General features: G+C 44.2%; 1 protein-coding gene and 1 non-coding gene across 8 annotated transcripts in view; both read left to right on the top strand.

Moving 5' to 3' along the window:
* CHD2 (chromodomain helicase DNA binding protein 2) overlaps positions 1-20327 on the top strand; it is a 119560-nt gene extending 99233 nt beyond the window's left edge. For 6 of the 7 annotated variants that reach the window (XM_056571872.1, XM_056571868.1, XM_056571867.1 and 3 more), the window contains 7 exons: positions 1970-2092; positions 2656-2790; positions 4031-4209; positions 4981-5080; positions 5880-6081; positions 12837-13083; positions 13269-20327. In XM_056571872.1, the coding sequence (XP_056427847.1) occupies positions 1970-2092; positions 2656-2790; positions 4031-4209; positions 4981-5080; positions 5880-6081; positions 12837-13083; positions 13269-13587 (1305 nt within the window). In that variant the 3' untranslated portion in view covers positions 13588-20327. The remainder of the gene's footprint in view (positions 1-1969; positions 2093-2655; positions 2791-4030; positions 4210-4980; positions 5081-5879; positions 6082-12836; positions 13084-13268) is intronic. The other variant, XM_056571866.1, reaches the window with a different exon arrangement.
* Positions 5353-5481, top strand: LOC130268164 (small Cajal body-specific RNA 14). Its single transcript, XR_008843520.1, has one exon. It is a non-coding gene; the product is annotated as a small Cajal body-specific RNA 14 (non-coding RNA).
* Positions 20328-21777: the final 1450 nt, after the last annotated feature.

The raw sequence follows: 21777 nt of genomic DNA, 5'->3' as shown, positions 1-21777 counted from the left end.
TCCTCACTGCACAGAGCGCCGCTTGTCCTCACTGCACAGAGCGCCGCTTGTCCTCACTGCACAGAGCGCCGCTTGTCCTCACTGCACAGAGCGCCGCTTGTCCTCACTGCACAGAGCGCCGCTTGTCCTCACTGCACAGAGCGCCGCTTGTCCTCACTGCACTGAGCGCCGCTTGTCCTCACTGCACTGAGCGCCGCTTGTCCTCAGTGCACAGAGCGCCGTTTGTCCTCAGTGCACAGAGCCCTGCTTGTCCTCAGTGCACAGAGCCCTGCTTGTCCTCAGTGCACAGAGCCCTGCTTGACCTCAGTGTACAGAGCCCTGCTTGACCTCAGTGTACAGAGCCCTGCTTGTCCTCAGTGTACAGAGCCCTGCTTGTCCTCAGTGTACAGAGCCCTGCTTGTCCTCAGTGTACAGAGCCCTGCTTGTCCTCAGTGTACAGAGCCCTGCTTGTCCTCAGTGTACAGAGCCCTGCTTGTCCTCAGTGTACAGAGCCCTGCTTGTCCTCGGTGTACAGAGCCCTGCTTGTCCTCGGTGTACAGAGCCCTGCTTGTCCTCGGTGTACAGAGCCCTGCTTGTCCTCGGTGTACAGAGCCCTGCTTGTCCTCTGTGTACAGAGCGTCGCTTGTCCTCAGTGTACAGAGCCCTGCTTGCCCTTAGTGTACAGAGCCCTAATTTCCCTTAGTGTACAGAGCCCCGCTTGTCCTCATTGTACAGAGCCCTGCTTGTCCTTAGTGTACAAAGCCCTGCTTGTCCTTAGTGTACAAAGCCCTGCTTGTCCTCAGTGTACCGAGACCTGCTTGTCCTCAGTGTACAGAGCCCTGCTTGTCCTTAGTGTACAGAGCGCCGCTTGTCCTCAGTGTACAGAGCCCTGCTTGTCCTCAGTGTACAGAGCCCTGTGGGGTATGCGTGTGATTGGAGCTACGCTGAGCTTGTCGTGTGTGATTGGAGCTACGCTGAGTTTGGCACGTGCTCAGCCAGCGCTGCGATTTCGGACACACTACCAATCCGACTTGAGTCCGAAATCAATGAAAAAGCTTGCAGCCAGGGACTCCTAGGGAGACCCCTAGTGGACACATTTTCAAAATGAAAATACACATAAAAGGAAGCATTTTTTTTTTTATTAAATCGAATTACAAAGTTGTTCTATATACGATCAGCTCTAACATAATTTTTATTTTTTTATTTTTGATGACAGGTACTCTCTGCAGGCACAGATTGGGGGTTAGATGGATCAGGTCTACCATCATGTAATCTGATCATCTTTGCCCTGTATATGCAGACATTGCCAGTAAAACCCATTGTTAAGTCAACAATGATATTGCTTAATTTTATGCATCTTTTAGATACCTTTAGTAGTAGTTGAAGAAAAGATAAATGGGCATGTTCCTTATATCACTGGTTTTTACTCACATATTTCTATAAAGATATATAGTCCCTCAGCCTTCTCTTTCCTAGGATAAAAATATAGTTTTGAAATACTGTATTAATAATTGAGATCTCCTCTTATATTATACATAAATTTGTTGCAATTTGTTCCTTTAAGCAGGGTTAGCGGTCTATGGGTTCTTAGACCACCGTCAAAGGAAAACAACACTTAGATAAGCAATTTTGCCCCTTGGTTTAAATGATCAATGGAGAACTTAGCACCCAAAAAATTACCATTCAAAACTTCTGAAATACCATATGAAATGTAAGAATTTTCATAAACTTAAAGCTGCCAATGGACCACTTTATAGCTGCACAGGTTGCCCATATTTATTCAGTTAACCTTGTAGGGATAACATTGTTCTGGATCACCTTCCAGTAAAGATGGAATGGCCAAACACACTTATTAGAAAAGGAGCCCGCACTTTTGGATATGTAGTATGTATAAGACCGTTTTCCTGTCTGACACAATAAAGTGTATAGTGTTTTATACACTACCATGTCAGTGTTATCAAAATCGTGAAACTGTCTTCATTTTGTTCAGGATGATGGCTCTCTGAAGAGTCCAAACAAGAAAAAACAAAAGAAGAAAGACAACAAAGAAAATAAGGACAAACAGAACCAAAAAAAAGATGGCCCCAAAGAGAAGAGGAAGCCAAAGGAAAAGGTAATACATTATAAATAAATAAAAAGTCAGCAGACATGATAACCATTCTCCACCTAACAAAGAAAGTCAGTAATGATTGACTAGACTGTGAGGGCGGCTTTCTCCTTTGAAGTATATGAGCGCTAAAGAAAGTGCAGGACAAAGTGTGTTGAAAAGCAGTGTAACTTTATTTACATGAAACTGAGAAATCACTTTAAAGAGAACCTGTGGCCTCTCATGTCCTGTCTGTTTTTGGAAATACTTCTATTTCTCATGAAATAACAATTCTGGAACATCTTTTCTTATAGCTTAGTGTTAGGCTGTTCCTCTATTATTTATACTAGAATTGTATGATTAAATATCCAATTGGGTCTTACAAGTTGTAGGTGTAATACCCACTGAGAATATCCAATCAAAGCTGACAGTGCCAGACGCTACTGGTGAAACCCAATTTGCTGTTCAATCTTATGTTTATAGTAAGAAGAATAGAGAAACAGTAAAACAATTTTACTTTAAATTTATTTTATCTCATTAACTATAGTTTTATGACTGCTTACTAATTAACATTTTTCTATGCAATAAAGGTGAAGCGGGCTGAAACCAAGGGTGGTGCCAGGAGTAGGAAGAACCAGGGACCTGTCCACATTACGGCTGGAAATGACCCTGTACCCATTGGGGAAGAAGAAGAAGATGATCTTGATCAGGAAACCTTCAGCATTGTAAGTTTTTTTTATTTAGCGTATTTTTCATCCTATAGGACGCACTGGCGTATAAGACACACCCAATTTATAGGTGCAAAATGTAAAAAAATAAAGATATTGAACAGCCGCTGGCTGTTCGGGCATGCTGGGAGTTGTAGTTTTGCAACATCTGGAGGTCCGCAGATTGAAAACCACTGCATAGGAGGTAATACTCACGTCACCACTGCCCTGGATGGCACTCCATCGCTGTCACCGTCGCTCCGGAACGTTTGTGCTGCCGGACGGGTATCCTTGCTCTCTGTCCCCGCCATCACGTCGTTACGCACGCCGACGCATGTACGCGACGACGTGATGACGAGGAAGGAGAGCGCCGGCCATACAGGGAATCCCTGAACGGAGAAGACACCGAGGAGGTCGGTAAGGTCCCTCCCGGTGTCCTGTAAGCACTAACCCGGCTATTCAGTCGAGCTGTTCGGGACCGCCGCGGTGAACAGTCGGGTTAGTGTCACTTTCCCTTCAGACGCGGCAGTCCGCTTTGATCGCCGTGTCTGAAGGGTTAATACAGGGCATCACCGCGAACGGTGATGTCTTGTATTAGCCGCGGGTCCCGGCCGTTGATGGCCGCAGGGACCGCCGCGATAGGGGTGTATTCGCCGTATAAGACGCACCGACTTTTGCCCCCCAGTTTTGGGTCTTATACGGCAAAAAATACGGGAAGTATAAAGTGTATGTCTTTAATATTTGTAATTTGTATGTTACTGTTAGTTATGGACTAATGGGGAGTCATGTTCATTGAAATAACAAAAAATTGTCATTAAAACTAGGGTTTTCCACAATACTTATTAATTGCTGTTTCTGCTTTTTTATGAATACTTTTTTTGGCGCAATGTATAGTAAGCAGCCACAACACAAGGAGCCAAATACACTTGAAATATTGATTTCTCAACGTCTCTGGAGACCTGATTGTGACGTATTCATGTGTGTTTTTAACAGGCAATTTTTTGTTTTGATTTCTGTACTCCTAGAGAGACATGGGAGTTCACTGAACATAACAGAAAATGCATGTTAAAAACATGACAAAAATGCTGTGAACTCAGTTGACATACATGACGTTTTTTTTTTCCTTTTTCAAGGACTAAGGTAATCCTTCAGGGGACTTGCCTGCTTGGAATGTTGTAACAGATTATTCTGCAAAAGGCTTTGTTGAGATGTTAAGACTGCCTTTAGGTTCTTCTATTAAACTGCTTCTTATTTTTAGTGCAAGGAGAGAATGAGGCCTGTAAAGAAAGCTCTGAAACAACTGGATAAACCTGACAAAGGTCTGACTGTCCAAGAACAGCTAGAACACACAAGGACTTGCTTACTGAAAATCGGAGATCGCATCTCTGAGTGCCTTAAGACATACAATGACCAGGAGCAAATTAAGATATGGAGGAGGTTAGTGTCCCCTTTGTTTTAAACTGAAACCAAAGACCATGTGTGGTGGTTCTAAGCATTGATTTATCATATATTCCATCCATAGGAAATAATAAAATATTGTAGACCTGTTTGCCGTTAAATGTCAACCATTACAGGACATAATGAACTCATCGTGCATAATACAGTTTCCATACGGATACAGATTAACATGCTGAGATGAGAATAGTCCTTCATTTTAACATCTGCTGAGGGGTACAGTAGTGGCCAATACCTCCTTGTGCATCAAATGGGGTCAACACGCCCCCTCCATGTATTCTCTATAGGAGCGCTGGAAACAGCCTGTACTGTACAGTGCTCATGTATCTCCTGCACTCGCATAGAGAATGCATTGTGGAGGCATGTCAACCCTGCTGTGTGCACAGGGAGATTCAGGCTCCCTCTTGAGATCGCGGAGGGGGGGGGGTTGAGTTTAGGTTGGCTGCAGTCATTCGCAGCCTCTGTTATCATCACTCAGTCTCTGCAGCATTTCCTTTCCTGGAGCTACACACTGCCATTTTCCGGCCTCAGTGGTGTCCCACCTCTGCCAGTGATTGGCTGGGTGCCAATTTGATGCCACCTGTAGCCCCTGGGAAAGGAAGTGCATTAGAGACAAGGCACTGATAACTGAGGCTATGAGGGAGGTAAGTAGAGGCTTTTCTTTTTTATCACACAACCTAGGAATATTACTAAAAACTTGTTTTTTTGTTTGCTGAATAACCCCTTTAATAAGCATCATATTCTTGTTTATAGGAATCTCTGGATTTTCGTCTCAAAATTCACAGAATTTGGTGCCAGGAAGTTGCACAAGTTGTACAAGATGGCCCATAAAAAGAGGTCCCAGGAAGAGGAGGTAAAATATAAATGTACAATATATAATTACTTTTAAGATGTAAATAGTTATGTTAAATAGAAATTAACAGCAAATGGTCCTAAACAGCCGAAATAGCTGGTACATGTTTTAAGTAAACAAATCCATTGTTCCTGGTTATTGTTATTCGTATAAATTGCTGTTTCTTAGACTACACTGCTTGCTAAAGTCCCAGTAGCAGTCATGGCTTAGTGATAAGTGTTTGGCTTAAAGAGTACAAGGTCCAGAGTTCAATTCCCATAGTAGGACTCTTTGTGGCAGACTTGACTTTGTTGCATTAAGTACCAGTTTAATGTGACTTCAGCCTGCCACATAAATTAAATGGTTCCTGCCGACAGGGCCTGTATAGATATCGGGCTCCCTGTGCGATGGCTCCATACATTGAGACTTTAGCAGTTATTCCATTTTCTATTTAGTATTCATCTTCATTTTGATGAAGGGAATAAGGAATGGATGACCAGTGGGCTCTTTAGAGAAGGAATGACCAGTGGATTCTGTTGGGGCCAACATTCAATTTCTGCAAGTGGCTGCTCCTGGAATGGAAGTAGTGTTAATGGTCAGCCTTAATAGCAAAATATACATATACCCCTTTTCTTTATTCCGTTTATTTATTATTATTGTACACAATTAACCTCACTATTGTACAGAAGCAGAACCATTTACCCCACTTAATGGGTTATCTTTTTAGAGAAGAATAAACCTTTCAAGTGTGCTCTAGAACCCTATTGTAATTTAACTTGAGCTGTAGTTTGCTGTATTTTTATATTACCTTGTTTCCAAGGAACAGAAGAAAAAAGATGCAACACCAAGCAAGAAACCTTTTCGACCAGAGCCATCTGGGTCCAGTCGTGATTCGGTTAACTCACAGCCACATGGACATCATATGCAACAAATGCCTCATAGTATTCCACCACCTCCACAGATGCATGGGCACCAAAGAGAGAACTATAACAACCCAAACAAAAGACCTTTCAATAATGCAGGTGAGTTCTATCTAGAGAACGCTTGTTAGTCAGTGGGTAGTGCAGACTGTACACTTTGTACCAAAAAGAAAAGCTAGCGGTCATAAATTATTGCACAACTTCCAAATTAGTGTAAAAAAAGATAAACCGTTTTTTCTCGGCCGCTTTTCATTGGGGGACACCTATACTGATGGGGTATATGCTTCTGCCACTAGGTGGCTCTGACACTAGGAAAAAAAAGTTGGCTCCTCCCTGGCAGGATATACCCGTCCACTGGAAGTGAGATAATCAGTTTTAGCTTATGTCATTAGGAGGCAAGACACAGGTCTGGGAGCTCCCCAGACCTGGTCTTTTTTTTATTATTTTCTAGTAAGGGCTGTTTAGTTAGGTTTTTATCTCCCTTTTGTTTCCTTTTTTCAGGTGGGGGTTCAGGAGCATGGCGCTACCTGTTCCCCCATATGCGACAAAGGGGCACAGACATAGAATATGTACTGTTAACCCCTTCTCGCCAACTTCCAGCGCCTGGAGGTTGTACCCTGGGTCCGGGTCCCCCACTGCCTCTGCTCGCCCCGCTATCTTAGCCTGGTATGATGCAGCATGGCCATAAGCTGGTTGAAGACTTCAGGGTGAGTATAAGAAGATGGAGCCGTGGGTGAGTATGTACTACAACCTCCCTTCCCCCTCTCCCTCCCTTCCTCATCCAGGAGTCCCCTTTCTCTCATGTGCCCAGCTCCTCAGCCGCCATTCCACGTTGCTGTGCTGGGCCGGACCCCTCATGGCCTCCAGCGCCATTCTGGCTGGGACATTCCGGTGGGACTGCCCTCTCCCACCTTTGGGTCCAATATGTCCTCTTATCTTGCAGCTAGGCACACTGCCCTGGCCGCATTTCCTTTTCATTCGGCCTGAGACTCATTACTGCTGCCGCAGTGTTAGTTTTCTTGGGGCAGCGGGTCTCCGGTCCCACACGGCCGGTAGCTTCCCTGGCGGGGGTAGAGACTGCCACATCATTCTACATGTTCCCCAGCCCTGTACCTGTAACAGCCACCGATTGTGCGTCCGGCGCCCGTTTATGCGGCCGGTGATGGAGGGGGCGGACGCTTCTTCTATAAGTTCCCTGGCCCCCCCTCGTGTGCCTTACAGTTTGTGGCCATCTCTGGGGTGGTGTATCCCCAGCGCGCCTTCCTTTCCGGCGGGCTGCGCTACCTCAAAAAAAAATAATAATTATTAATACTGTTCACTTAGACCATTTGGTGGGGATTGGCGTCCTCTTGTGATAGTGGTATTGCACCCTTGACTTTTCATTGCTTCTTGTGAGCTCCCCCTTATGGCAACCATTCGCTATCACATCTGTTTTTATCAGTTTAATAACTGCAGGCTCTCTTTTCTAGGGACAGTATTGGGGGTCACCTTATTTCCTTCAGTCACCCTGGGTCGGGTGCCCTTGTAGGGTTTTTGCATCCTGACAGAAGCTAAGAACACTGTCAGGTTCGCCGATCACCCATCAAGGGGGTTTTCTAAGCATCTCTTACAATATGATTCCCTTCTCCTCAGACGGCGGCATCCACGGCTAGTTGTCCGGATCCTCACCTCTAGTGCGAGATCTCTGTCGAAGTGTCCCTGTGTGGGCATGGGTTGCACCTGATCTCATTATGCCAGACAGATGCCGCGTCCGCGGCTGGCACTCCGGTCCCCCAATGTTAGTGCAAGGTGTCCACCGGATGGTGACCCGTTGTCTACTATGGACCCATACCAGTAAGCCAGACAGTTGTCTGTGTGGTTTCCTCAGCCGCCTTTCTCTCTCACACAGCTGATGTCTCTGCGGCTGGAGTTTCCGGTACCCCACTGCTGTGCGAGGTATTAAAAGTAGTGTCCCATTGTCTACTATGGAACCATAACAGTAAGCCAGACAGTGATCTGCATGTTTTCCTCCACCACCTGTCACTCACCAAAAGTCTGATGAATCTACGGGTGGAGTTCCGGTACCCCACTGCTGTGCGAGGTATCCAAAGGAGTGACCTGTTGTATACTATGGACCAATCCTGTAAGCCAGACAGTAGTATGCGTGGTTTCCTCCGCCACCTGTCCCTCACCACATGGCTGGTGTATCTGCGGCTGGAGTTTCGGTACCCCACTGCTATGCGGGGTGTACGAAGAAGTGACCCAACGTGTCCTATGGACCCTATTCGGGGTAACGGGGGATACAATACATGGCTCCTCAACCTCCCCCAATCTCCCAGGGTGGGGGGGGGGATACTATCCATGGCTCCTAGGCCTACCCGCCCTTCCACAGGCAACAGAGGGGCACAGTGATCCCCTATCTGGCTTTCCCCTCTTAGTCTGCGCCTGGAGGTGTACTTGTTCAGTCAGACTGTTGTCTGCCTCCCATCTCTGGGCTGCTGCGGGCATGGTCAGGTTTCCCGTACCTCACTGCTGGTGTACGAAATCAGCATGAGGGTCCCTGCAGGTCCTTGGGACTGATGCCAGCCAGACTTTCGTCTTCTGGATCCCCTGCATCGCCAGGTCGCCCGTTAATTCGGCCACACTCCTTTACCATACTGTAACCATGTGTGTTCGGGAATCCTATACCAGTCAGCCAGACGGTTGTCTACATGGTTTACTACTATGTCGGGTCACCTACCACACACTTCCCACACCGTGCACGGAAGTTATGATAACTCACTACCAAGGTGTAGCTCCAAGTGATACAATGCACAACATACTGGGTCTCTCGGCTGAAGGCTAGTAACCCCTTTTGGTGTGTGGTTCTGAATGCAGGAACTGGGGTGGCCATGGTCCCTATGCCAGATAGCCAGTCTGTGTCTGCCGGTTTTCTAATCTGCCAGGTGACCTTCCCATTTCTTGCCGCTCCCGCAGCTGCTGTCCAGTGACTCGTTTTCCATGTGAAGTTACCAAACAGAGTGTCTCGGTGGGTTCATGGGACCTTTTATGCCTGTCTGTCAGACTGTGTCTGCATGTTTCCTTCCCACATACCTCCTTCATCTCTTGCATCTGCGACAGCAGTCCTGGTGTGTGGCACCATTAGGAGTTGGGTTGTGGGCATTTTCTGCAGGTTTCATGGTCTTTCACACCAACAGCTGCACTCTGTTCCCCCTTCTCAGGGTGTACCGTTAGTCTGCTAGGGGCATGATTGGGTGCTGAGCCTGTCTTCCATACTGCCGGACTTTTGGATGTCTGCGGCTTCTGCAGCCTTGGTACCCCGCTGCTATTGTGCGGAAAACATGTCTGTATCCCTGCATATGCTAGGCCACTCTGCACATGTGGAGCCCACCTTCCCTTCTTTTCAGTGGGGTGTGCCTCTGGCCTTCCTGTGATCCTGTTTCCACAGGTCTTCGGCAGTTGAGCACCTCTGTTCTGCTATTGGGCCTGAGGGGGCAATGCCGTCAGTTCAGCCCTCCCCTCTGCCTCCAGGTATCTGTCATGGGTTCCTGTGCAGGGTGGCTCAGGCGCCGGCTCTGTTGCCTTAGACAATGACCAGGATGGCTCTGTTGTCGACCATCTTTTCAAGGGTTTCACCACGTTGGGGTGTTCCTCCTAACATTTTGGTTGCTGTGTGTGTGTGTGCTTCTTGCATTTGTAGTCAAGTCTTTGTATCTTTCGCCCTGCACCAGTATCCAGAATTCCGATCTCTCCGGGGACACGTATTAACTCCTCCATACCTCGATATATTGTTGCAAGGTTCCTGGGGGCTACGTCCACCCAGTACTTTGTCCCGTTGCCTTTGGGTGGCATTTCCCTGCTCCTATAGTGCCTGGCGCACTTTGACAATCCCCTTCCCACAGGGAGGATGGAGATCAGGGAGCTTGGCATGGTCAGTTCCTGAGTTTCTCGCACCTTTATTTTCCCCTCCACTATATAGGTGGGATACCTGGTTGGGCCCTTGTTCTTATAGCAGCCTGGCTCTCTTCCTGTTTCTTGGTTCTCTATTGCTGCTCAAGCAGACTTGGCATTCTCCTCTATTGGACGGGTTTATGAACTCTTGTCTGGCTCTGCGACAGGCGGTCTAGCACCATCTGTTGTTTAAGTCCTGCCATTGCTCTCCTCCTCCCTGGAGGGGTGTGTTTCATTCTTCCCCTTGTCAGTGTCCATTGCGCTACGCTGATACTGTGATCTTCTGGAGTACCCTTTACTTTCCCCCTCCATTACCGCTATGTCCATGTCCGGCTAGTCGCCTTGTCTTGGACACTATCCAAGTATGATGTGGCGTGCCTTCTTTTATGGGTTGGCCCTCCTGGTTCCTTGGGCCTTAGTGATGGTTGTGGTCTCAGGCAGGTTAGCTCCCCTGCCCGGTCTCTTCTGCGATCCCTTTTGTGTGGCGGTCTTTCTGTACCGCACTTCTTGTCTCGACATAGAAGTTTGTCACCCGGAGTGTTTCGCGGACGTTGGGTTCACCGACTCTACAGGTGTCCGTCTTCAGGTGGCTAGGGAACCTCCATTTCCCATGTCGGCCGCTCCGGTGCTCCGGGATGCTCCTTTTAGCCGTTGCTTCTTATGTGTAAGTCTTCCAGGTTACCCGGGAGCTTCCAATTCCCATGTCAGTCTCTCCAGTGTTCCGGGATGCCCCTTTTCAGGGCGTTCCGCTCCTTTTTTGGCAGTTATTACTGCCATCTCCTCCTTCGGGGTCCAGGTACTTCCGAGATGGAGGGCGTTCCGGTCATCCGGATCACGCTTGTCGTCAAGTTTATTTCGCTACCCAGGTGCTCGCGGCAGGCCCCTGGGATGGGGATTTTGGGTCTGCAGCTGTTCAGGTCGTCGATTTACTGCATCAGGCCTCTCTAGAGCCGGTTTCCATCTTTCTTTTTTCCTGTGGCTTTCTGGTCTCCACCTCTGGTGCTCACCTTCTGCTCAGGTGTACGCTGTTCTCCCTGGTGTTTCTTCCGCCATGTTCTCTTGAATCGGTTGACTCTTGTTCCTTTTTCCATTTTTGTTCCCAGCCAGACTAGCCCTCTGTCTGGTTCTGTGTTCCTTGGAGATGATTTCCTACCTCCTCTCGGGATGGTTCCGGCTCATCTGGCTTCCTGGTCGACCTTTTCTTGTCTCTCTATATGGCCATTGGGTCTAGAGTCTCTTTATAGGACGGTCTCGTCCTTTGGCGTCCTAGTCAGTCTCCATGGCCTAGGGTTCTTCCGGGAGCTCAGTTTGTGGGCCTCGGTTGTCTCTGCCCGGGATCTCATCCGCAGGCCTTACGGTCAAGTGGGTTCGGTCTCTGGACTGATTTGCTTTCTCTATTGGTTGTTCTTCCCACCTAAGGGACTGCTTTGGTACGTCCCATCAGTATAGGTGTCCCCCAATGAAGAGCGACTGAGAAAAGGAGATTTTTTTTGTGCTCACCGTAAAATCTTTCTCGTAGCCTTCATTGGGATACACCGCATCCACCCATTTCTTCATTTTTTGTCCGGATACTCTTTTCTGGTTCTTGGGTTTTTCTCCGGGATTCCTTACTAGAGTCCTTCTGACATGTTTCTTTGTTGGTTTCTCCTACTGCTTTGTGACAAAACTGATTATCTCACTTCCAGTGGGCGGGTATATCCTGCCAGGGAGGAGCCAACTTTTTTTTTCCTAGTGTCAGCGCCTCCTAGTGGCAAGAGCATATACACCATCAGAATAGGTGTACCCCAATAAAGGCTACGAGAAAGAGATTTTACAGTGAGCACAAAAAAATCTCCTTATTGCACATGAAAGACACAAAACGTTTAAAATCTGAAAAACTGAGTGGAGGCAACCAATCTTCTGCCTGCTACACTCATCAATGCGGGTGGGGGAGGGGTGAAGGAGCATAAATAAGCTCACCAGCTCAGAGTCCCAAGGAAAAAAATAAATAAAAAAATAAATATAAATATATATATATATATATATATATATATATATATATATATATAGGGGAATATGCAAATCAGCTCTTTACATCACCTTCTCAGGCGATGTTCCCTGGTATCAGCTTAGCTCCAGTTACGGAATATAAAAAGCTGATCGGGATCACACCAGGAGTGGTGAACTCGCCCTGAGTTAAATACTCATCCCGTTTAGTGTATATATATAATATATATATATATATATAATATATATATATATATATATATATAAAATAACCAGATGTAATCACATAGAAACTCCACCATGGACCATAATAAATAATATTACAGATGATTATCACAAAATATATACAACCAAAAGCATATTACTAGTGGGTATCCAAATATGCAAGAATGAAGACTTACTAATCTGTAACACAAGTCTTTTCAAATAACATAATTCTAACACAAAAATCACTATGAATAATAAAGCAATTTATAAATACATATGCAAAAGAACTGTAATAGCCCTGGATCTAGGCTACCATCCTGATTCTCAGAGGTCATATTCACACTCCATTTCTTGCATTGGTCTGCTTTTTGCTACTTGGACTTACTTTTCCAGGATAGCATTATTAGCCTAGATCCAGGGCTAATTTGGATGTTGTGCAATAATTTATGACTGATTGCTAGCTTTTCTTTTTGGTTTGAATTTTTGGCCCTTGTTGCACCTCCCTTACTACTTTAGCGGTGCCCATTCAATAATTCACTTTGGACATACTGTAGAGATCTCAGTAACTAGAGAACAACTGCACATTCAGGCTGGCCACTGGTCATTTTACTTATTTCAGCAACTACTACTGCTTTCTATTCTTCTATTGCCTCAGTTGGATTCAGATTTTCCAATTCACATACTTCATTATTTTTCCTTGACTAAAGATAATTTTCTATAACTGTTTTGTTTAGATCGAGGAGAATGGAGAGATAGGAAATTTAACTATGGGGGTAACAACAACCAGCAATGGAGTGGAGACCGTCATCACCAGTATGACCAGCACCGATACAAAGATCATCACTATTCTGATCGACGTCCTCATGGGGATCCTCGGAGAAATTCTGCAAACTACAGACAGAACAATGCATCTCGCAAGAGGCCCTATGAGCAGTATAACAATGAACGGGATCACAGAGGCCACAGGGAATATTATGACAGGTATTGGCTGTACACTTGGTACAGTATTCTTATTAGCTAGCTATTTGTTTTTTGCTTTACAATTTTTGACATAGAAAGCGTAGTTTATAACTACAAGTTTCCTGAAATAGAATATTTATTATTTACTGACATAAGCATCTAAAAGCAGAAAGAATGCTGTATTTACTGGTTATATATTTCCACAGACATCACCATGACAATAAGCGGAGGAGACCAGATGAATTTCGTGCTCAGGGTTACCATCAGCAGGACTTCAGACGAATGGGTTCTGACCACAGGCCACCAATGGGATACCATGGTCAAGGACCTTCTGACCACTACCGGTCATTTCACCCAGATAAATCTGGGGATTATAAAGGTTCTACTTCTTCCCACCAGTCATCATCTCTCTCAGACCCCCGTTCCCCCCCAGTCCAGAAATCCCCTCATGAGTCAAAATCTCCATTGGACAAATCACTAGAACAGAAGAATACAGACTACAATTGGAATTCCCGGAAAACATAGGGGGGAGACCTTTTGAATTCAAGTTCTAATAAAAGCCCACAATGCCCACTTGCTTAAAGTGGACCTTGCTGCTATAGACTGTGCTCATTTGAGAGATAGGAATCCTGGATATACTTACATGAGGCATATGGCTCACTTTTTAAGAGATTTCAACCTGTGCCAAGCATATGAAGTGATACATTTCTTTTTTTTCACATACGTTTTATATCATTTCAATAATGTTTCCCTTCGAGTGCTTAGGTGGTATTTGGGACTCGTCCAACATAAAATATTCCTTGAAGAATGGGCAGCATAGTCAACAGAATGTAATTCCTGTTGATGTTTGGTTCAGGGCCGTGACGACTTGCCTGTGAACTAAGTCTAATGCATATTATGAATATAAGTGTTTAACTTATCTGTCGAATATACTTGTGCACAAAGTGCTCATATCGTATTTTCTAACAGACTCAGATTCAATGAAGAAAAACCTGGCTGTGGATGTTTGTACACAATATGACTTTTTTTTAGTATTGCTTCAAAAAGGGAAAGACCAATGTTGTGGATCTGGCAGCAAACATCCCTTAATCCTTTAAAATATTATTGTTTTCTGCCGAGATTTAGAAAATCTTGAAACATTTGTCAATAGTTGCTAAAGTGCAAAGATGAACCTGTTTAGATCCCTTAAACTGTCTACACACATATGCTAGCCATTGGGCGAAAAGCTGTACAGTGGTCCCTCAACATACGATGGTAATTTGTTCCAAACGACCCATCGTTTGTCGAATCCATCGTATGTTGAGGGATTTGTGCAATAGTAAAAGTACATTTATACTCCCCTGTCCCCGCCGCTCCGGACCGCGTCCTCACCGTTCCCGATGCTGTCCTGCTGCTCCGGCATCTTCTTCTGGATCCTCCGGTGTCCGGGGCTCGCTTTCTGGTGGCGTTATTACGTTGCTATGCCGGGACATAATTACGACGCCGGAAAGCGAGGCCCGGACCCCGGAGAAGATGCAGAAGACGCCGGAGGATTGCGAAATGGACCCGGAGCAGCGGGGATAGATAAGTGAACCTGTCCCGGCTGCTTAAACTGCTATTCGACAGCAGCTTAAGCATTTTGCGCTGTAGGATAGCAGTTAATGCGATGGCCCCGACATATAAAAGCATCGTATGTCGATGCTGACATCGACATGCGATGGCCTCTGAGAGGCCATCGTATGTTGATTTGATCATATGTTGGGGCCATCGCATGTCGGGGGGTTACTGTATTTCCCAGCTCACCCTCGATTGGCAAAGCATAGAGCAGTGTTTCCCAAACAGGGTGCCCTCCAGCTGCTGCAAAACTACAACTCCCAGCATGCCCGGACAGCCTTTGGCTGTCCGGGCATGCTGGGAGTTTTAGTTTTGCAGCAGCTGGAGGCATCCTGGTTGGGAAACACTGGCAATAGGCTTTATGTATTCTGAATGAATAGTGGGAAGAGAGCTGCTGCCAGACTCTTCTTCTGGTAGCTTATTCTAAAATACCTAGTGTGCTTGCCACTTCAGTATTTTCTAAAATACTTGTTAGGGTTGCCATATTATTATTTATAGTCACATTAGATTTCATTGTATGATACACAACAGTTTATCAGTGTGTAGCTCTTGATCATACTGTGCAGTTTCTATTAATGCACATTAACATAACAGTGCAGTTATTGTGCATAAGATTTAAAACATGGCTGCATATTTTTTTTACTGAAATTCCTTCAAAGTGACAGCCTAATGTGTTTCTTTATCTATATAGGCCCAGATTTATCAAATTGTGTGAGAGAAAAAGTGGAGGGATTTTCCCAACCAATCACAGCTCGGCTAAGGAGCTGTGGTAAAGTGAAAGCTGAGCTGTGATTGGTTGTTGTTGGAAAATCTCTCCACTTTTCCTCTCGCACAGTTTGATAAATTTGGGCCTATGCCCATCAATACCACACCTTTTTATGCAACCATCAAGGGAAATTGTGTTGCTTATGCCAAAAAAAAAGTAGAAAACAAAACATTCTTCCAGTATTAGAAACATGGTGTTAACAGAGATATTCTAGGTTACTGTGCATGTATGTGTGAACAGAATAACCGCTTTCTTTACTGCTTCTTATGTCTTACTCTGGGACAAGGGCCTTTTGGTCATAGCAGGTACGTTTTGATCAGGGATTAAGTCCTGGGGGAAAAAAAGTTTGGGAACTTACCCAAGATTTCCACTCAAGGGCTGGTCCTGCTGTGGAGAAAGTGCAGGAACTCAGTTCCCATGCGTTCCTGCAGGACTTGAAACCTGGTTTTGAGAAGTGTATTTTATCTCTTTACCTTCCATCTTTGTTTCAAATGCAGCAAGGGGAGGTAGAAATCTTGTTATTTGACAAAAATAATTAAGATGTGGAATATAAATGTAAAATACAGTTTTGCAAAATGACCTGTGAACACTATTTTTACATCTTTTTTTTTCTTTTCCTGTCATTACACTCATAAGCCATCAGGGCAGTCCCCAGCAGCTTTACCCCTCAACTCCCGCCCCCAACTCCAACCATTGATAGATTTCTTCCTATACCCAAATCCATCAAGCAAGGCAGGCAGAGGCCACCATGGACCCCCTCCCATCCAATGACTTAGGCGTCATGAAAGTGATGACAGGTTTCCTTTAGTAAGTCTTCATAGCCATTAGAGCTTCATTTTTCATACACAAAGAATTCTGAAAGTCTTCATATAGTTTCACTTTTTACACATTTTGTTACGTTGTGGCCTTGTGCTAAAATCAACGTAATTCAAGTTTTCCCCCATCATAGTGAGAATGTGAAAACTGAATTTTTTACATTTTTGCTATTAAAAGCAACACTAAAATTTCACAGGGACAAAAATCTTTTGGCCCTTTACTTGGTACTTAGTTAAAGCATTTTTGCCAATGTTTACAGTCTTGTTGGGTATATAGTAGGGATCGACCGATTATCGGTTTAGCCGATATTATCGGCCGATATTCACGATTTTGGATGTTATCGGTATCGGCAATTACCTTGCCCCCTGCACCGCCCCCACCGCACTGCACCCCCCCACCACCACCGCTGCCCCATTGCCTCCCCCATCCCTGCTACTTCTGGCTCCTGCGGCGTCCTGTGTTACCCTCTGTGCTGCGCAATGACGAGTGACGTCCTCAACGCAACGTCACCGTCAGTGCGCACAGTGACAGCTCAGGAGGACGCAGCCGGAGCCAGAAGTAGTGTGGGTCCTGGGATCAGGTAATTATGAAACCGGGAATGGGGGAGGAAATGGGGAAGCGGCGGCAGTCTCTGGCCGGGGCGGTGCGGTGGGGGGGAGGCGGTGGTGGTGATAGGACTCAGGACAGGCAGGGGGAGAAAAGCGGGTGGTGGCGGCGGTCTCTGGCACCGCAAAAGCCGCTGCAGTTCATTGATTTAAAGCGCCCGCTTTAAATCGATGATCTGCAGGGGGGGTGGTTGGAATAAATAGCCGATAACTTATTCCGGAATATCGGTATAAGTTATCGGCTATCGTCACTAATCTCCACAGAGTATCGGCCCTAAAAAATCAATATCGGTCGATCCCTAGTATATAGACTGCGGTGTGTAATAGCAAAGGGTCCGAATACTTACTCCCATGAATAATTTTAGTTTTTCCTTTTTAAGAAAATCTAAAATTCTGTTTTCACTTTGTCATTACGGGGCACAGATGGGGGAAACGTGTTACTTTATTCTAGCACAAGGCCTCAACATAACAATTGGGAAAAAAGGGAAAGGGTCTACTCGAAAAACCTTTCTGAATGTGTTGTATGAATGTGCTGGGCTACTTGAATCCACTATTAGAGGAAACTTACTGAATACATTGTTAATACTGAGTTCCGTGTTATAACAATATTCAGTAATCTTTCTCCATTGCTGACTCCAGGTAGCCAAAATCTTTTATATCTATGTCTATGCAGGGGATTTGGAGCTCTGCATCACATAAATGGAGTTTTAAAGGGGTACTCCACTCCCCAGCATTCGAAACATTTAGTTCTGAACGCTGGGTGTGGGCCCTTGCAGTCCCCTGTGACGTCATGCTCCTCCCCCTCAATGCAAGTCTATGGGAGGGGGCTTGACGCCCCCTCCCATAGACTTGCATTGAGGGGATCGGGAAGTGATGGCACAAAGGGGGCATGGTGACCCCCCAAAGCCCGCACCCAGTGTTCAGAACTAAACTGTTGTGAATGCTGGTGAGTGGAGTACCCTTTTAAGGGTTATGACAAAACCTTAATATAGTTTAGAATTTTGGCATGTTATATTAGTCTAATCCATATAATTATTAAGGTAACTAATCCTTTATGTAAATGGACTGTATCTTGTGCATTTGTACTAGAGCCAACATATGTGTTGCCCTCATCCTTATATTAATCCTGTCAAAATAGAGTTTCCCGTATAAGAGCTACAGTAGGGTATCCTTAATAGCACAGTGTCAGATTGATGTTATCGATTGCACAACACACTTTTACAGTCAGGCGCAGGTAGAATATTCTTCACTTTATCTGATCAAGGGTGAGAGTTAACCCTTAAATAATATATTACTTGTGTACAATATAAGCAGAGGCATTGGATGCATTTCTGCACACAAATAAGTTAATATATAAAAGTTGCAGAGACAAAATGAACGAGAGCCTCGTATAGTAGAATATTACCCCTCTTTATAAAGGGTCTGTATTACATTTGTTTTGAGGAACAACACCACACCTGTCTATAGGCTGCATCTGGTATTGCACTGTGGCCTTATTGACATGTGGCACTGTTTCTTGGGGGGAAAAAAGCAAAAGTTTTATTTTCTATTATCTTTTGACCTTGAAGTCTATTGCACCTTGAGCTGGTTTCATTAGTTAGACCTTTAAGATCCTAGTAAGCCAGGATGTTCTAAAATTGTGATACTTTTCATTAACTTATAATGTATAGTAAATCCCTGGCCAAATGAACTATAAGTAAGAACTTGTATTCATTAGCCTTACTCGGCCTAAGTAATTCAGAAATAAATTATTAATATTCATTAGTATTTGCAGCTGTGGAAATGGGGGAAAAAATTGAGAATGTATTAATGACGTAATCCTATAGATTGGTATTGCTTAAGAAATGGTCACAGAAACTGTACAAGTGCCTTAGTAATCGTCTGTCATTACGTTCTGCAGTAATGAAATCATGAGAAATTGTCATTTATATGGGAAGTGTAAAGTTCAATGCTTGTTTTCTCCTATGGCCAAGAAAGGAGGTTTCATTCTCGTGCAGTTATCTGTATAACAATATGGAATCTTTTCTTCTTATAAGTATTATGTATCTGAAGGGAACTTTGTATAGTCCCATGATCACTGCTTGTTTGCTTAGTGGTTTATAAAGGGATACATCTGCTCATGAAACGATCCATTTGACCATTGTCCAGTAGTATGTCCAAGGGACTTGGTTGTTACAATAGAAATGGCCTGCGTGAGAATGCTGCAAATAAGATGTGCCACTGTTGTCCTTAGAAACCAGATTCGTGCTGAACGCAGTGATCTGATTGGTTGCTAATAGGCAACACTGGGACGTCTTACCTGCTATCGTTATACATAGAGCCCAGTATGGTTTCAGAGTTCTTTTTTTTTCCATTAATTTTTTTTTTATTAATTTGAAAACTTGGTGATTGTTGCAAACATTGGGACAGTGAAATGGGAAAGTGGGATGTTTATCTGCAGACAAAACATTTTCTACACCCCCTGTCTGAACTGAATGGAAGGTAGAGAAATTTAGGGAGGGAGAGTCGGAAGCCCCCATCTACCTGTCTTTATGATGATATGTAAAGACGTCAGTCATGACAACACCCCTTTAAAGTGTATTCACACACAACGGATCTGCAGTTGCCGATTTTACAAAGCTGTCAAAAGTACATAAGAATTGTCTTGTAAAATCCGCAGCTGCTGATCTGCAATCACAGACTATACAGGTTTAAATCCGCAGCGAATCCTGTATGTGAATACATTCATACAAAATTTCCCAACCAGTGTGCCTCCAGAGAGGATAGGGGTTTTAGTTTTGTGCAGCTGGAGGCACTATGGCTGGGAAATAATGCATTAGTATATTAGACAGTATTATGTTGATCAACATATAATTTCAGCAAACACGTTATATACCATTGTTCCAGAAGAATATGTTGCAAAGAAATAATATTTATTGCAAGTTTGGCACCGATGTCCCTAACCAGCATTGTAGGACAGAGAAGATCCTATTTAATCCAGTGCTGGTTTTGAAGGACCCAGGTAATCACAGTTGTACTAAACTAATCTGGGATCATTTCTGCCATAATGCATGCACTAACTTACATCCATATTACAGCCATGTGAACTAGGCCTTAAAAACACTAAGGCTCAGATAAAATTAGATAATTTTTCTAATAACTTGTCACAATCAGGATAGGCCCCTGTAGAAGTGGATTTCATTGAGTCATATGGTATATCACCTGTTACCGTATATGGTTTCCACCCCTCTACTCTCTTCCTATATCATTTTCTTTTATATACGGTCCTCATAGAAACGTGTTTAGACACCATGTCACTGCAGAATCACCCCCTCTTTATACAGACATGACAAGTAAGGTATGTTGTCAATAATTTATATTTGTGTAAAGGCCATTCTCTTTGTGTTCCTGTGTAAATAGCTTGTTTATATAGTATGTATTAAATTTTCCTACATTGTAAACTGCTGTACTTTTCATTCTTGTATAATAAAATGTGATTGAAGTTTTTTCAAATGTTTGTATTTTATTTGTCTCGTGATTTTTTTTTTTAGATTTTGGATGTGGAATCATATAATATCTCATAAGGGATCTTTCCTGATTTTTTGGATTAGTGGTTCCCAGCAAAGTGAGGTGGAAAGTGAGCCTTGCCCTGCGTCCAGTTAGGAACAGTGCTCTGCCAATTTCTTAGGGCTTTACAGATGGAAGCCCTTAGGGCAGTTAAATCTAATGGTATTCTGGGGGCATGTATTATTGCACTGTTAATGTATCTGAAGGCTCTTTTTACAGTGGGTCTATCAGTTTTCAATTAGATTGTGCGCCACAATTTTGGAGCATGCGTTACAATTGTGTCTGTGTCAGAATGTGTGCCAAAAAATAAAACAACCTGCCTTCCACAGCACAATCATTGGAAGACCCAAAAAGGGGCATGGCGTCCACTCCTTCGGTCACATGCTAGCATCTGTTAGGGCGTGCACACCGCATCTGGCTCTTCTATATGCCGGTGTCTGGCACGGAACAGCAGGTGCATCATTGGGTGGTCTTAGTGAGTATGTTAGTGTATATTCTCCTTGATTGGGGGTCTTATTAGGTTATACTTTGGCTTTGTTTTGTATGGGTATGCATGTGTTTGGTGCTGGGTTGCTTGCGTTCAGCAGAAGGGGGCGTGATCTCGGTCTGGCGCCAAATGATTAATTATTTGAGCAAGACTTAGCCAGCTTGGCAGCCTCTTTAGAGTACCACAGCAGCTTTTTATACTGTGATATCCTCAGACCCTGGTTATTGTACATTATTTACAGACTAAACTTCTATTACTTTAAAACTCTTATTGTCATCTATTTTTTTTTTTTTTTTCATATTTCATTTCATATTATGTATGTTTTTTCTAGATGTCTTCTAGGGAATATGGGGACAGAGAATTTCTATTCCGGCAGTGGTAAAGGTTGCAGAACCTCTAAACAAGGTGATCAGTCCAAAGGGTGTGTAAACCCCAAGAAGCAGGACTTTTAACAGGCAAGGTACTCCAGCTGGTGGCCAACTTGCTTTGTTCCTTCCAGTATGGATCCAAACAAAAAAAGATCCCTGGATTTGATCTTCCTTGCTGTACTGGAGCCAGTTCCCCACTCAGAAGAAAAATAGGGGGTGTACTATCCTTGTACCAAAGCCTTTAGGAAAACACAGGCTTATCATTAACTTGAGATATTTGAACTGACCCTTTATAAAAAAAAAGAAATTCACAATTGAGACAATTAAATCAGTCAAACCTCTGCTTTGCAAAGGGGACAATATAGCGTCCATAGATTTAAATGGGCACTGTCATTAATTTTTTTTTTTGCATATAATACAGCAGGTAAATTAAATTTGATTTGTAATTTACTCCCCCTAAAAAAAATAAGAAATGTATGTTTATGTCACTTTCATGGCCTTATAAATCTGGCCACTAGGGGTCTCCCTTCTGGT

The sequence above is a fragment of the Hyla sarda genome, chromosome 4 (genome assembly GCF_029499605.1).
Source record: "Hyla sarda isolate aHylSar1 chromosome 4, aHylSar1.hap1, whole genome shotgun sequence".
NCBI classification, from domain to species: Eukaryota; Metazoa; Chordata; class Amphibia; order Anura; family Hylidae; genus Hyla; species Hyla sarda.
Note: the sequence above shows the minus strand (reverse complement) of the source record. Positions and strands in the feature narration are given on the sequence as shown.